Below are 12500 nucleotides of genomic sequence, written 5' to 3' on the forward strand. Positions count from 1 at the left end.
CTGCTGCTAAAGAGGCACTCCAGACACATGACTTAAAAAATTTTTTTTGGGGGGGTGGGGGTGGGGGTGGTTCTGGAACACAGAAGATCTCTGAAAATATTCACAGATACGTGTATGATTTCACTGTCTTGAAATAATTATAATTGTGGTACTTCTAGGATGAGAAAGTCTTCTGTCTTTGACTTACCTCTATCAACCTCAGAATTTTTAAAAGCACTATAATTTGTTTGTACTACATTCAAGTACTTTATGAAGCATAGAAGTAGCCAATGGAAATGTCATTATGGGAGTATTTTTTTCTTTTCTTTATTAACTCTCTAACTCCTAGAAATGATTAACATGAGACTTCTAGTTTCATGTAATGAGAATACTCTAACTTATCAAGTAGAATTTGTTATCCTGATCTAACACCAAATTCTCATAACCATGTTTGGTATAATTCCAGAGCTGAGCTAAGAGTTCTCAGCAATCTGATTGGTCGAGCGGTTCCTTATATGACGCTGTATAAACCGCTCCACACGGCTTATATAAAATGTTAAAATAAAATGTTAATAAATGTTACTAAAATGTTATGATTTTAGAAATTTCTTTGTTGTTCAGCTCTGAAATTATACTAAAACAATTATTCGCCTCAGTTTCGGTGATTATTCGATGATATTCACCTCGCCTTCAGCAAATAATTGTTAATTACAAGGAAATGTGTAGCAGCTTGAGGGGAGAATTGACAATCAGATCTTAGGAGTTAAAGGATAAAAATGTCCAATTCTCATAACAAAAGCTACGTATAAGTATTAAGCCTTAATCGGACAACTGTGATAATAATTGTTTTTGAGATTTGGGAAAGCATTGCATTAAAAAGGTTGATGATGGAGAGGACGATGCCAGTGATGTTGATCTTTTTTTTCTTTGTAGTATGGGAAAGCAGGTGAAGACAAAGCTGTAAAAACTCCTTTAGTGAAACATGCTCCAGAAAAAGAAAAAGGAAAGAAGGGAAAGAAGGGTAAAGAAAAGGACAAAGACAAGCTTGATGATCTCAAACAAGAACTGGAAATGGTATTGTTAAACAAGATGATATAATAATAATAATAATAATAATAATAATAATAATAATTATAATAATTATAATAATAATAATCTCTTTCTGTTATGTGTAAAATATAGTTTCATGGTTTATCGAGTGTATTGTAAATATGTTTGCTGGAATGTAAATTATGTAAATACTGAAACACTCTTTTAGCTTCCTTGATCTTATAAGTGATTGTTATTATTAAGAATTTGAAAGCTTCAGACATTCTTATCTAAAGAATTGTTATAGCTGGATTTTGAGCATTGTTCATTGAATTTATAGATTGGTTTCACATAGTATTTAGGCTTAGCTTTAGAATCAAGTTGTGTAAAAATATTAGATTTAATTTTATTGACTGAATGTAAAAAAAGATTGATTGCTTTTTATAATAATAATAATTCTGATAATAATAATTATTATTACTAATAATATTAATAAGAATAATAATGATGATGATGATAATAATAAATAAATTGAGTACTTTAAGGTCCTCATTACTTGTGCCACGAGAGGAGTGTTTCTTTGCTCCTTGGAAGATCCGGGATGATTGGGGAAGAGGTTTGCTAGAGGTTTGGCACAAATTATTACTTAGTTCTTGGACCTTGACCCTTTGCATCCATGTACATTGTGTCTCTAGCCAGTTCAGATTAGCAGCACTTAAGGCCGTGACATAGAAATGCTCATGTGGAAGCACTTTATTGGGGATGTACTTGCAGGATATGGTGAACAACTGCTGTAGGATTGTGTAATATTTGTCAATTTTGAAAGTTGCCATCTATCTTCTAATGATGACTTTTTTCATTTTTCTAGGATGAGCACAAGATAGCACTTGATGATCTTGAAGCCATGTTTGGCACTGATCTGCAAAAGGTAAGAGTAATCTACTGTGGGTCACTCAGACTAATGAAAAAGTTACCCCTTCAACATCAATTAATTCTTCAACATAATTATTCTCCATACTGTTCTTTATACATTTTTTAAGGTTAAGTGTTGCTAGGTTCCCTGTTTTTGTGTTCTGCCGCCTTTTTTGTCGCATGACATCATCACATGACCTCAGTCACTCAAGAATGTTCAGTGTTTTTTCAGGAGGCATATTCACTCAAGTAACAAGGTCCAATGAGCTCTTAGAAACCAATAAAGATTAATTTTGGTCATTACATTAAGACAAGAAGAATTTTGTTCCACAATCAGGGGCTTATTTTTCGGGGAGAGCAGTGTTGGTTTTTCTTAGCAAGAAATTTTGCTTTCACTGCTATCAACAGCTAGCACGTCATGCATATTATATGAATCGATCCACACACAAGGAGTGACCAAAAAGGATTTCCTGCACAGAATGTCAGAGTATACTTTAATTTCAAAAAGGAAGAAGAGGAAGGAAACATGACTGTATTATCTTCCACTTGTATTGAACAAGCAAATAAAACTAAGAATTCTATTTCAAGTAAAATTTAATGTTGATCTCCCAAAATCACAGCTAGCAGTATTTTTGAGGGAGTTTTGAATATAAAGAGATCAATTATGGCCAGGGATAAATTGGTGTTTTTAAATTTATAATTTTTTATTGCACCCCTATTCTGTTGAACTTGTTGCAACCATTAGGGTCATCCTGTATTAAGCCGTCACCCCACCTTTCCCAGTGGGTGACTGCTCAATACAGATTCAACTATAGCATACATGCCAGCTCTCCTGGATACAGAGCCAATCTCCCACTCTCCTGTGCAGTTGAGCAAAACTCCCAGATAAAAGGAAGTTTTGATCAGTTGCCCATAAAAAAACTCAGATTTTCACTCGATATGTTCCAAAATTCCAAAGTCATCTGACTTCTTATGCTTGTATTATGGTTTCTGGCTTAATTTTTCTGCGCAAGGCATGTTGTTCATTGCAAACAAAAAGAAGAGATCGAGTTTGATCTTTGTCACTCCTACGTAAGTGTGAGTCTGATTGGATGAGTATTCAACCAATTGAAGTCCCTGACAGACAGATCCATGTCTTTCCTGCAAAATTGCTCTGTGCACTCACAGATACTCAAAGGTCCTCAGTTTGAATCTCAATCATGGGGGGTTGGAGGTCCAAATCAAAAAAGAAATTTTCAGGGGGGGGGGGTTGTATTGGTGAATTCAGTTGGGTGGGGGTACTGGTCTGAAAAAAGAATCTCCAGCAGTTGGCATCTCTGCTATACTCTATATAATCAAAATTATTTGGTAAAAGTAAATGCTGGTAACTAATTTAGAGGGAAATGCAAAGCAGCTAAAGGCAAGGTTAACTATCAGATCTTAGGTACTTAGGTACTGCTATTATGGACTAGGCTAAGCATGTGGACCAAATTGAATTGTTCTGTTGTAAAAGTGATGCAAGTTGTAAGAAAGTTTCATATCAATTTTTTCCTAAAGGGTCACACTCAGCAGAAGGCTGATGAAATCTTTGAGCGGGATGGACCCAATGCTCTGACTCCACCACCAACAACCCCTGAATGGGTGAAATTCTGCAAACAGCTGTTCAGTGGCTTCGCCATGCTGCTATGGATTGGTGCTATTCTATGTTTTATTACTTTTGCAATCAAAGCATCCACAATGGAGGAACCTGATAAAGATGATGTAAGTATTGAATATTGGAGAATGACCTGATGCTGTTTAATATAAAATTTTTTGAGCAGTTGTGGTGATGGCTCATGTATTAAGCCTTTGGCTAGTGATGCCAGAGCAAATGCAAGCAGAAATGCAAGCATTACAAGCTCTTATTTCCAGGTGTAAAAACAGTCATGACCCAAGCATAAATGCAAGTACAAGCAGAAGGATCAGAATTCGTTTTTTTTTATCTTTGGCTTTTGCTTGTTTTAAGGCTGACATAGTGAAATAAGAGAGTTGTTATGCTTGTGTTTGTGCTTGGGTTTGTGAATGTGCTTGACTGCTTACATCACTAATGAAAACCAGGCTTTTGTCTTGAATATAGGCCATTTTACAGTTGTCTAGTAGACTTAGTTGCCAAGCCTTTGATTTGGAGTGAGGCTGAAGGTGACCTTGCTGTGATGGAGACCAGTATCTTATTAGCATGGTCACAAAGTAATCTGCATTTAAAAACCAGCAATGTTTGTATCATAGCAAGGTCACCCTTAGCCTCACTCCAGTTCAAAGGCTCAGCAACCAAGCATACAACAGTGTAAAATGGACTATTAAAGATGTTACTAGCCCACAACTGTGATAGCCTGACCAGCATGCACCAGACCAGTCAGCAAAGAAGTGACATGCATTATTAATTTTGATCACAGGCTAATTTATGCTATTATAAATATACAAATGATACAACATTAAACATGTTTTTTAGATTCTGATCAGTTTTACCAATTCTTACTTTTTTTTTCTGTCAGCTTTACCTTGGAATAGTTCTTGCCACAGTGGTTATCATAACTGGATGTTTCTCCTATTATCAGGTCTGTGTACCAGCTTTTGTCGCTGTAAACAAAACTCCTGACACCAAATGCTTTTTGTTTTTGCAATCGAGACAAGTGGCTTCATGCAAAATTTGCAAGTTGTAAACAATAAAAATGATGGGGATTCAAGACGCATGTAGGCTCCCAAACTACACAATTTCATAATTACATTACTTGGCAGTGTTACTCATTTTCTTTTGATAATTTCTTGACTAAAGGAAGCCAAGAGTTCTAAGATTATGGAGAGTTTCAAGAAAATGGTACCACAGGTAAGAGATCGACTGAAATCTTCATGTAGTTGAAGTTGAGTTCTACGTGTAGATTTGTGCCCAAGAAGTCTTGAATTTAAGAATGAAGTGCCTGTAAGGAAAACATCAGAAATTCCTTGTCTCAAACTATAAAAACAAATCTTCAAACTGGCTGTATGTAAAGAAAAACAAGGCATTGAAATGATTGCACTTCTTGCCTCTTGTTGATGTTGGAATGTGAAACAACCACCTCCTGGTTAGCTCAATTGGTTAGAGTGCCCGACTGTTGTGTGAGAGGTCAAAGGTTTGAGCCCTGGCCAGACCAACACTCAGGGTCTTAAGATAACTGAGGAGAATGTGCTACCTTTCTATAATATCAAGAAATGGATAGACATTCTAGTCTTCTCGGATAAGGATGAATAAACTGTAGGTCCCGTCTCCTGCATCTATTAATCAGTTAATTTGGTTAGGCAGGGGACGTTAAAGAACCCTGCACTTACAGATGACTGTGATGTGGTCTAGCCTGTTCACTGGGAATTGGGGTGGAGGGGGGCATCTTCAAATAAGTTTCCTTTGATTGATTATCAGCTGCTGATGCAGTCCGGCCTAAGTCCTCCAAAGAGTGTTGTGATGCACATGTGAGCATCTTCATATGTAACATGCGCGATATAAGTAAATAAATTATTATTATTAAATAGAAATTATTAGTAGTAGTAAAATCAAAATGTTAATATTTTGCAACTGTTAAAACGTTTGTTCTACACTATGTGCGTTGAGACATGTTTGTTCCGAGTTTGGGTGTCAAAAAAGGTTTTGTCGAATAAAGGTGTTCATCAATTACAAATGTTGGACCAAGAAAAAAAAATCTGAGTTCCCACAAAGAAACAAGCCTTAGACTTCCACATTTCCTGGAACAATGCTCTTCAATCGACCCCTGCTTCATAGGGAACACTACCTTTTTTTGTATAATTATTTTTTTCCAATGCTGTTAACTATATGATTGGACAATTTCTTTCAATTGGTTTTTGCTTCTCAAGTGTTTTTATGTTTATTACTCAAAAAATGATTTACCAGTTCTTTTTAGAGATGTAGAATTAATGGAAACAAAACTTTTCATTCACAGGAAGCTACTGTCCTCAGAAATGGGGAGAAACAAAACATAAATGCAGAAAAACTTGTGCTGGGAGATGTTATATTTGTGAAGTTTGGAGACAGAGTGCCTGCAGATATCCGTATACTTGAAGCACGTGGTTTCAAGGTGCATTTTTTGTGTATATAGTTTCATAACCTGTTTTCAAAATATTACTCTTTGCACCCTTACCAGACTTTTGTTAATCATCATCGTTATTGTATGACTGTGAAAATATTAAAAAAAATCATATATGTTAACTGCGGATAAAGAAATGAATATCAAAGCAAACTTTGCAGTAATGAACACTACTTGAGGAGCAAGTAAATAAGTGAAAAAACAAATTGTAAGTGAAAATACGTGTAAATGATATTGCAAATCATCATAACGACCAGCTCCTAGTTGGTAGAGCACTGTCTGCTATCCCAGAGGTCATGGGTTCAAATCCCATACAGGCCTGAATTTTTTTCAGGCCTTATTTTCACTACTGCTCATTCCAAGTAATGTTCATCACTGCAAAGATCACTTTTATTTGATATTTTGATATTTTAACCTGCAGTTCACATCTAGGATTTTCATGTATTCACAGTCATTTATTCATCAATTCACGGGTTTATTACAAACCGTCATAATGACCAGCTCCCAGTTGGCTCGTTGGCTCAATTGGTAGAGCACTGCACTGATATGGCAGAGGTTGTGGGTTCAAATTCCATATGGACCTGAATTTTTTCAGGCCTTATTCTCATTACTGCGCAAGTAGTCTTTATTACTGCAAAGATTGCTTTGACAGTTTACAAATATCATCATTATTGTTAAAGATTACAGTACCAATAATCGTTATCACTGTTGTCGTTATTATAATTATTTAGTTCTTATTAACCAAGCGGGAGGTCTGTATGGGGGGATCTTGACCGAGGTTGCCAGTACAGACCGAACGCAGTGAGGTCTGTACCAGCAACCGAGGTCAAGATTCTCCCATACAGTCCGACCTAGCTCGGTTAATAAGATGTTTATTATATGGCTGTGTCTTATATGCCAACTTTTTATATTGTTTGTACCGTTTTTTTCTAGACTGGTCTAGATGGGAAAATCTAGGCCACTTTCAATAATGATTTCAGCCAATCAAATTCGTAAATTCGGTAGTTTCAAGTCCTTATGAGACACAGCCATATAATAACAGAACCATATTCATCAGTTTGATAGATAGACTCCATGTTGCAGGGTGTCTGTTTAGTAATAGATCACAGATTATGTGGAATGTGGTAAGAATAAGTAAAGCAGCACAAGTGGTGCAGCCAAGTGTGTCACTCATGGCCACGTAGAATGTAATTATTTTGTAATAAAGAAGCAGAAATTGTTAATGGCAATGTCTGCATCTGTCTTCCAAAATATCATAAGCATAATGTAGGAACCTGCAATCAAAATATGTGTATTATTAAGCTCATTATAATTATAAACTGTTATAATTATTTTAGATTTACAATCATATTTTTTTTGTACCTCAAGGTCGACAACTCATCTCTCACTGGTGAATCAGAGCCCCAAGCCCGCACTCCAGAATTCTCCCATGACAATCCTTTGGAGACAAGGAATTTGGCATTTTTTTCAACAAATGCAGTTGAAGGAACCTGTACTGGTGTTGTTGTTCAAACAGGCGACAACACTGTCATGGGACGCATCGCCAACTTAGCCAGTGGATTAGGGTCAGGGAAGACACCCATTGCCTTGGAAATTGAACATTTCATTCACATTATCACGGGAGTTGCTGTAACTCTTGGAGTAACATTCTTCATTCTTTCACTAATCCTTGGATACCACTGGCTCACTGCCTGCATCTTTTTAATTGGGATTATTGTTGCCAACGTGCCCGAGGGACTTCTTGCCACCGTTACAGTTAGTAATTCTCTGTACTAAATGGTTTCCATTGTTACGATGCCACTGACGTTTGTTCAAATCTGCATTCATAAATTTTATAACCCAATTTTCCTTTATAGTCTATAACACATTTTCTGGTCAGTTACACTTGCAGTAATGCTCAGGTCTAGAAGGCAAAGACCCAGGGCATGCATATGTTGTATTATCAACTTCTTCTACCCTGGACTTTTTTGTATCCTGAAAGTATGCAAGCCTCTAAGTCTTGGGTAGTTTGCTGTAATTGGAATTCATCACAGAAGTAGGAAAACTTAGAGGGTTTTATGACCGTTTTATCTAGGGGACCCCACGCCTTGCAGTGGTAATTTGGGTAATATATAGATTTAGCCAAGCCTAAAAACGGAGCTCCCAAGTTCGTACTATTAATGATAACATAAAAGATCTGCATTTGCCACTGCTAATATGGTTTTATCACCTAAATAATTATTGATAATGTCAATTGGCTGCCATAGAGAGTTGCCAAAGCTGACGTTTCGAGCTGAGAAATGGCAGCTCTAGAAATTCTCCGCAGTGGCCAATTTACATTATATCATAGCAAGCAAAGCCATGCAATCAAATTCAGTATACGTAAGCGTGCTCAAAATCCTGATAGTGCACGCTGATAGCCTGAGTGAATCACTTTGCCAGAATTTTTTTTTTTTTCGCACGAGCAGCCATTGTTAGCATGGGGAAAAATATATAGTCGCGACAGTAATGATACAAAAAGACTAGGCCCACCAGTCCCAAAACGAAGACAATTTTCCGACCTTTTCCTTTGGGCTGGAGTTCTTAAATGAGGCAGAAAAAGAGAAAAACAACGAAAAAGGAGACTCGGCATCAGCGCCGTCACGATTCGCTTTTGACATTGTTGTTCGTTTTTTGCGTCGGATTTGATGCACAATTCCACCGGCTATGTTATAAAACAATTGGTTCATGCTTTTAGCTGTGCACTATCGAGTTATGGAGCACGTGGGAAGTTTGGAAAGCATTCAAGAAGCTAGAGTTGCCCTTGGCTATTGCCTCGGGCAACTCTTTTGCTTCTTTTGTGCTCTCCAAACTTACCACGGGCTCCATAACTCGATAGTGCACGCTAAAGCATGAACCAATTTTTAATTATGGACTCAGTTGATGAAGCCAGTAATCTTGTAATACCCACCACCAACACAGCATCAAAGTTTCTTACCCTCTTTTTTTCAGTGGTAAATTGGCGTTAATTTGAATTTTTTAATCCAAAGGAATTTTTTTTTTTATAGGTATAGGGTTATCTACCGTGAATTTGATAAAACCTCAAGATGTTGATTAGTTTTCTGTGCTGTTGAATGTATTTATATGACTCTATAAAACCTTCTCTGATTTCTCATCCAAGGTTTGTCTAACTCTCACTGCTAAACGCATGGCAGCCAAAAACTGCTTGGTGAAGAACTTAGAGTCAGTGGAAACTCTGGGAAGTACATCCACCATTTGCTCAGACAAGACAGGAACTTTGACACAAAACAGAATGACTGTGGGTAAGTGTGGTATGATTCTTATGTGGAAACTTCTCAACTACACAAGAAATACGTACACTCATCAATGCATAGGACAAAGCTGTAAGAGTTCTTCCCACTTGTTTGTTATGATGGTCTGAAAGCATCATCTGCCTTTACTCAGTATCTGAAAGACCTAGTTCAGTGTTTTCAACATTACTTGCAATAATTTGCAACATAACCTGCACTTAGACAGCCATAGTGTGTAGCCATAGCTTTCACAACTCTCTGATTCTCACAGACTCCTTTGCTAGAGCCCTAAAGGTGAAGCATGATGGGATTAATGGTCGGGAAACATAGCGGGTAACTCTTCTTTTTAATGACATGCCTGCTCTGAATTTCAATGCTTGACTTTCTATTACGTGTTGTTAGCCATTACCATGAAAGATACAGTGGAAACAAACAAAATAGAGCGGTGTCTTCTATTTTAAATAGAGCATTCATTTGTGACTTTTGAACACGCCTAAATAATGTACTACTTTTCTGAGAGGTCTGTCCATGAATTTAAAAAGATATAACGTTTTTAAATTTTTCTTTACAGCTCACATGTGGTTTGACAACAAAATCTTTGAAGCTGATACAACGGAAGACCAGTCAGGAACTCCAATGGAAAAGGTACATTTACTTTTGAAAAATCCCAGCTCTAGTTTGGATAGTGCCAATGTTCCTTTTATTATTATTATTATTATCATTATCATTATCATTATCATTATCATTATTATTATTATTATTATTATTGTTTTTATTACAAGTGTGCGCCGGTCATAGGAGTGGGAGCGAGGCGGCTATTCACGCAATGCAGGAACTTTTTGAACATGACAACAGCGACGCCGTTCTGCTTATAGACGCGTCAAACGCCTTCAACTTTTTTTTTTTTATTTTTTTTTTTTTTTCTTTAGCAATACAATATTATCACAGTCCTAGGTGACCCGCAATTAGCAAGCTATTCTAGGCGGGCCACCCTTCTAAAACAAGTGCTGTCTCTGCTAATGATCACATACCGATACAATTAAACAAAGATAATCATGAAATAAAAATACAATTGTTAAATAAAATGAAATAAAATTAAGTCCGTTGAATAATTAAATAATCAAATTGCAGAGTTATCAAGATATATAATACAATTGAAACAAGACTTAAACGAAGAGTTACTTTATCAAGAGATATCCACAAATTTCTGAGCAGCGTATATCAACAGTCATCTCCTCATTTTCCAAAAGTTTTAACAGGGGATTTTTAAGTTCACGCTTAAACGGGGTTTTGTTTTTAATACGAAGTTCTTTTGGGATGCTATTCCACAATCTTACACCTATTCTAGCAAAAGAAAATAAAAGTTGGTTGGTTCTAGACGCTTTAACGTATAGATTAGCCGTTGCTGAGAATCTTGTGAAATGCTGATGAACCTGCTCAGAGTGGAGAAAGAGCATAGAAATATTAGACAGGGCACGGTGATTATCAATGTCATGCATCAAAGAGGAAACCAAATGAGAATAGAGCATAGTTATTGGTAAGATTCTGGAGTTAACAAATAGCGGGGCACTATGAGTTTTGCTATCCGCAAAATACATTAGTCGTAGAGCACGTTTTTGTAAAATGAGAACCTTATTTAAATGAGTGTTAGCAGCTTGTCCCCAGGCAATAAGACCATAAGAGATATAGGGTTCAATTAAGGAGCGGTAGATGTTAAGAAGTGTGGCAAATGGGACAAGATGTCTTAACCTGGCAATTATACCAATTCCTTTACTAACTTTAGATGAGATATAATCAATATGATACTTCCAAGAGAGGTTATTATCTATCAGAATTCCTAGATATTTCACAAAAGTTTTTTGTTCTAGAGATACACTTTTTTTAAGATCGTTATTATAAATTTTCAAGTGAACTATGTAGTCCAATTTGCGTTGGTAAGGATGGAAAATAACAAAGTTAGATTTACTAGTGTTAAGAGAAAGTTTGTTTGCGTCCAACCAGTCACCCACTTTTGCGAGTTCATCATTAACAACTTTTTCAAGATCCTTAAGATCTTTGTTTGAATAAAGCAAGTTAGTATCGTCAGCAAATAGGTAAAACTCAAAAATCTGGGAGCAACGGTAAATGTCGTTAACATAAATCAAAAAGAGAAGGGGGCCAAGTACAGACCCTTGAGGAACACCACAAACTATCTCTTCTATATTCGATACGGTTGAACCAATTTGAGTCGACTGGTTCCTGTTCAACAAGTACGAAGAGAACCAGTTATTAATTATTCCTCTGACTCCATAATGATATAATTTGTGCAGTAAGATTGAGTGATCCACCGTATCAAATGCCTTTTTTAGGTCAATAAAAATACCACAAGAGAATAACTTTGCATCAATATTAGTTTGAATTTTGCTTAAGATATCTAAAATTGCATGTTGGGTTGAACACTTGTCTCTGAATCCATATTGAGAAGTAAAAAAGATACCATTTTTTTCGCAATGTGATTTAAGACGTATAGCCATCAATTTCTCAAATAATCGATTGAAGACAGAAAGGAGGGAAATTGGGCGGTAATTACATGGATCAGTTTCGTCTCCCAATTTGTAGATAGGAATTACTTTGGCATGCTTCAAAAGATGGGGATAAATACCCGTTGAGATAGACTTATTCATCATGGCAGCTAAGAGTGAAGAAAGGATATGGCGCCCAGATTTTAGAAGATGAACCGGGCAAGAATATAGACCATATACTTTATTACTGGGTATAGCCAAGATTTCCAAGTCCACCTCGGATGGAACGACGGGATCAAAAAAGAAAGACTTAAAGTGATTAGTGCCAACAAGGTAGTCCTGGAAATTTATCCTGGAAGGTGATATATTGCGTGCAAGCCGCGGTCCAATAGACGCAAAGTATTCAACTCCTTGAATAGAGCTGCCGCCCTGCATAATATTGGAGTGTTATGCCCATCAATAGCAACATACGCAATAAATACTTACAGGGAGCCCGCACGCCTCTTCATCATTGGCGGACAGGAACTGAGATCATCCGAAGGCACTACACAGGGCGACCCGCTTGCCATGAGCCTATACGCTGTCAGCCTTCAGCCACTCATAACGCGACTATAAGTCAAGAGCACAGCTAGCCAGTGTTGGTATGCGGATGATGCAATCGGGTGTGGTTCCCTAGGGGATGTGAAAACATGGTGGGACGAGCTCATGGTCAGCGGGCCTCC

General features: G+C 36.9%; 2 protein-coding genes across 2 annotated transcripts in view; both read left to right on the forward strand.

Moving 5' to 3' along the window:
* LOC111337981 (sodium/potassium-transporting ATPase subunit alpha-3-like) overlaps positions 1–12500 on the forward strand; it is a 35405-nt gene that overhangs the window by 5794 nt on the left and 17111 nt on the right. Inside the window, exons 3-11 of the mRNA XM_088729047.1 lie at positions 913–1053; positions 1877–1936; positions 3457–3660; positions 4431–4493; positions 4712–4762; positions 5865–5999; positions 7377–7763; positions 9148–9289; positions 9849–9922. Of these exons, the coding sequence (XP_088585173.1) occupies positions 913–1053; positions 1877–1936; positions 3457–3660; positions 4431–4493; positions 4712–4762; positions 5865–5999; positions 7377–7763; positions 9148–9289; positions 9849–9922 (1257 nt within the window). The remainder of the gene's footprint in view (positions 1–912; positions 1054–1876; positions 1937–3456; positions 3661–4430; positions 4494–4711; positions 4763–5864; positions 6000–7376; positions 7764–9147; positions 9290–9848; positions 9923–12500) is intronic.
* Positions 10231–12500, forward strand: part of LOC148726506 (uncharacterized) — a 4048-nt gene continuing 1778 nt past the window's right edge. The window contains exon 1 of the mRNA XM_088729052.1: positions 10231–12500. This exon is cut by the window's right edge and continues 1778 nt beyond it. The gene's annotated coding sequence lies outside the window, so the exon portion shown is untranslated.

This window comes from Stylophora pistillata, chromosome 7 (assembly GCF_964205215.1).
Source record: "Stylophora pistillata chromosome 7, jaStyPist1.2, whole genome shotgun sequence".
Classification (NCBI taxonomy): Eukaryota; Metazoa; Cnidaria; class Anthozoa; order Scleractinia; family Pocilloporidae; genus Stylophora; species Stylophora pistillata.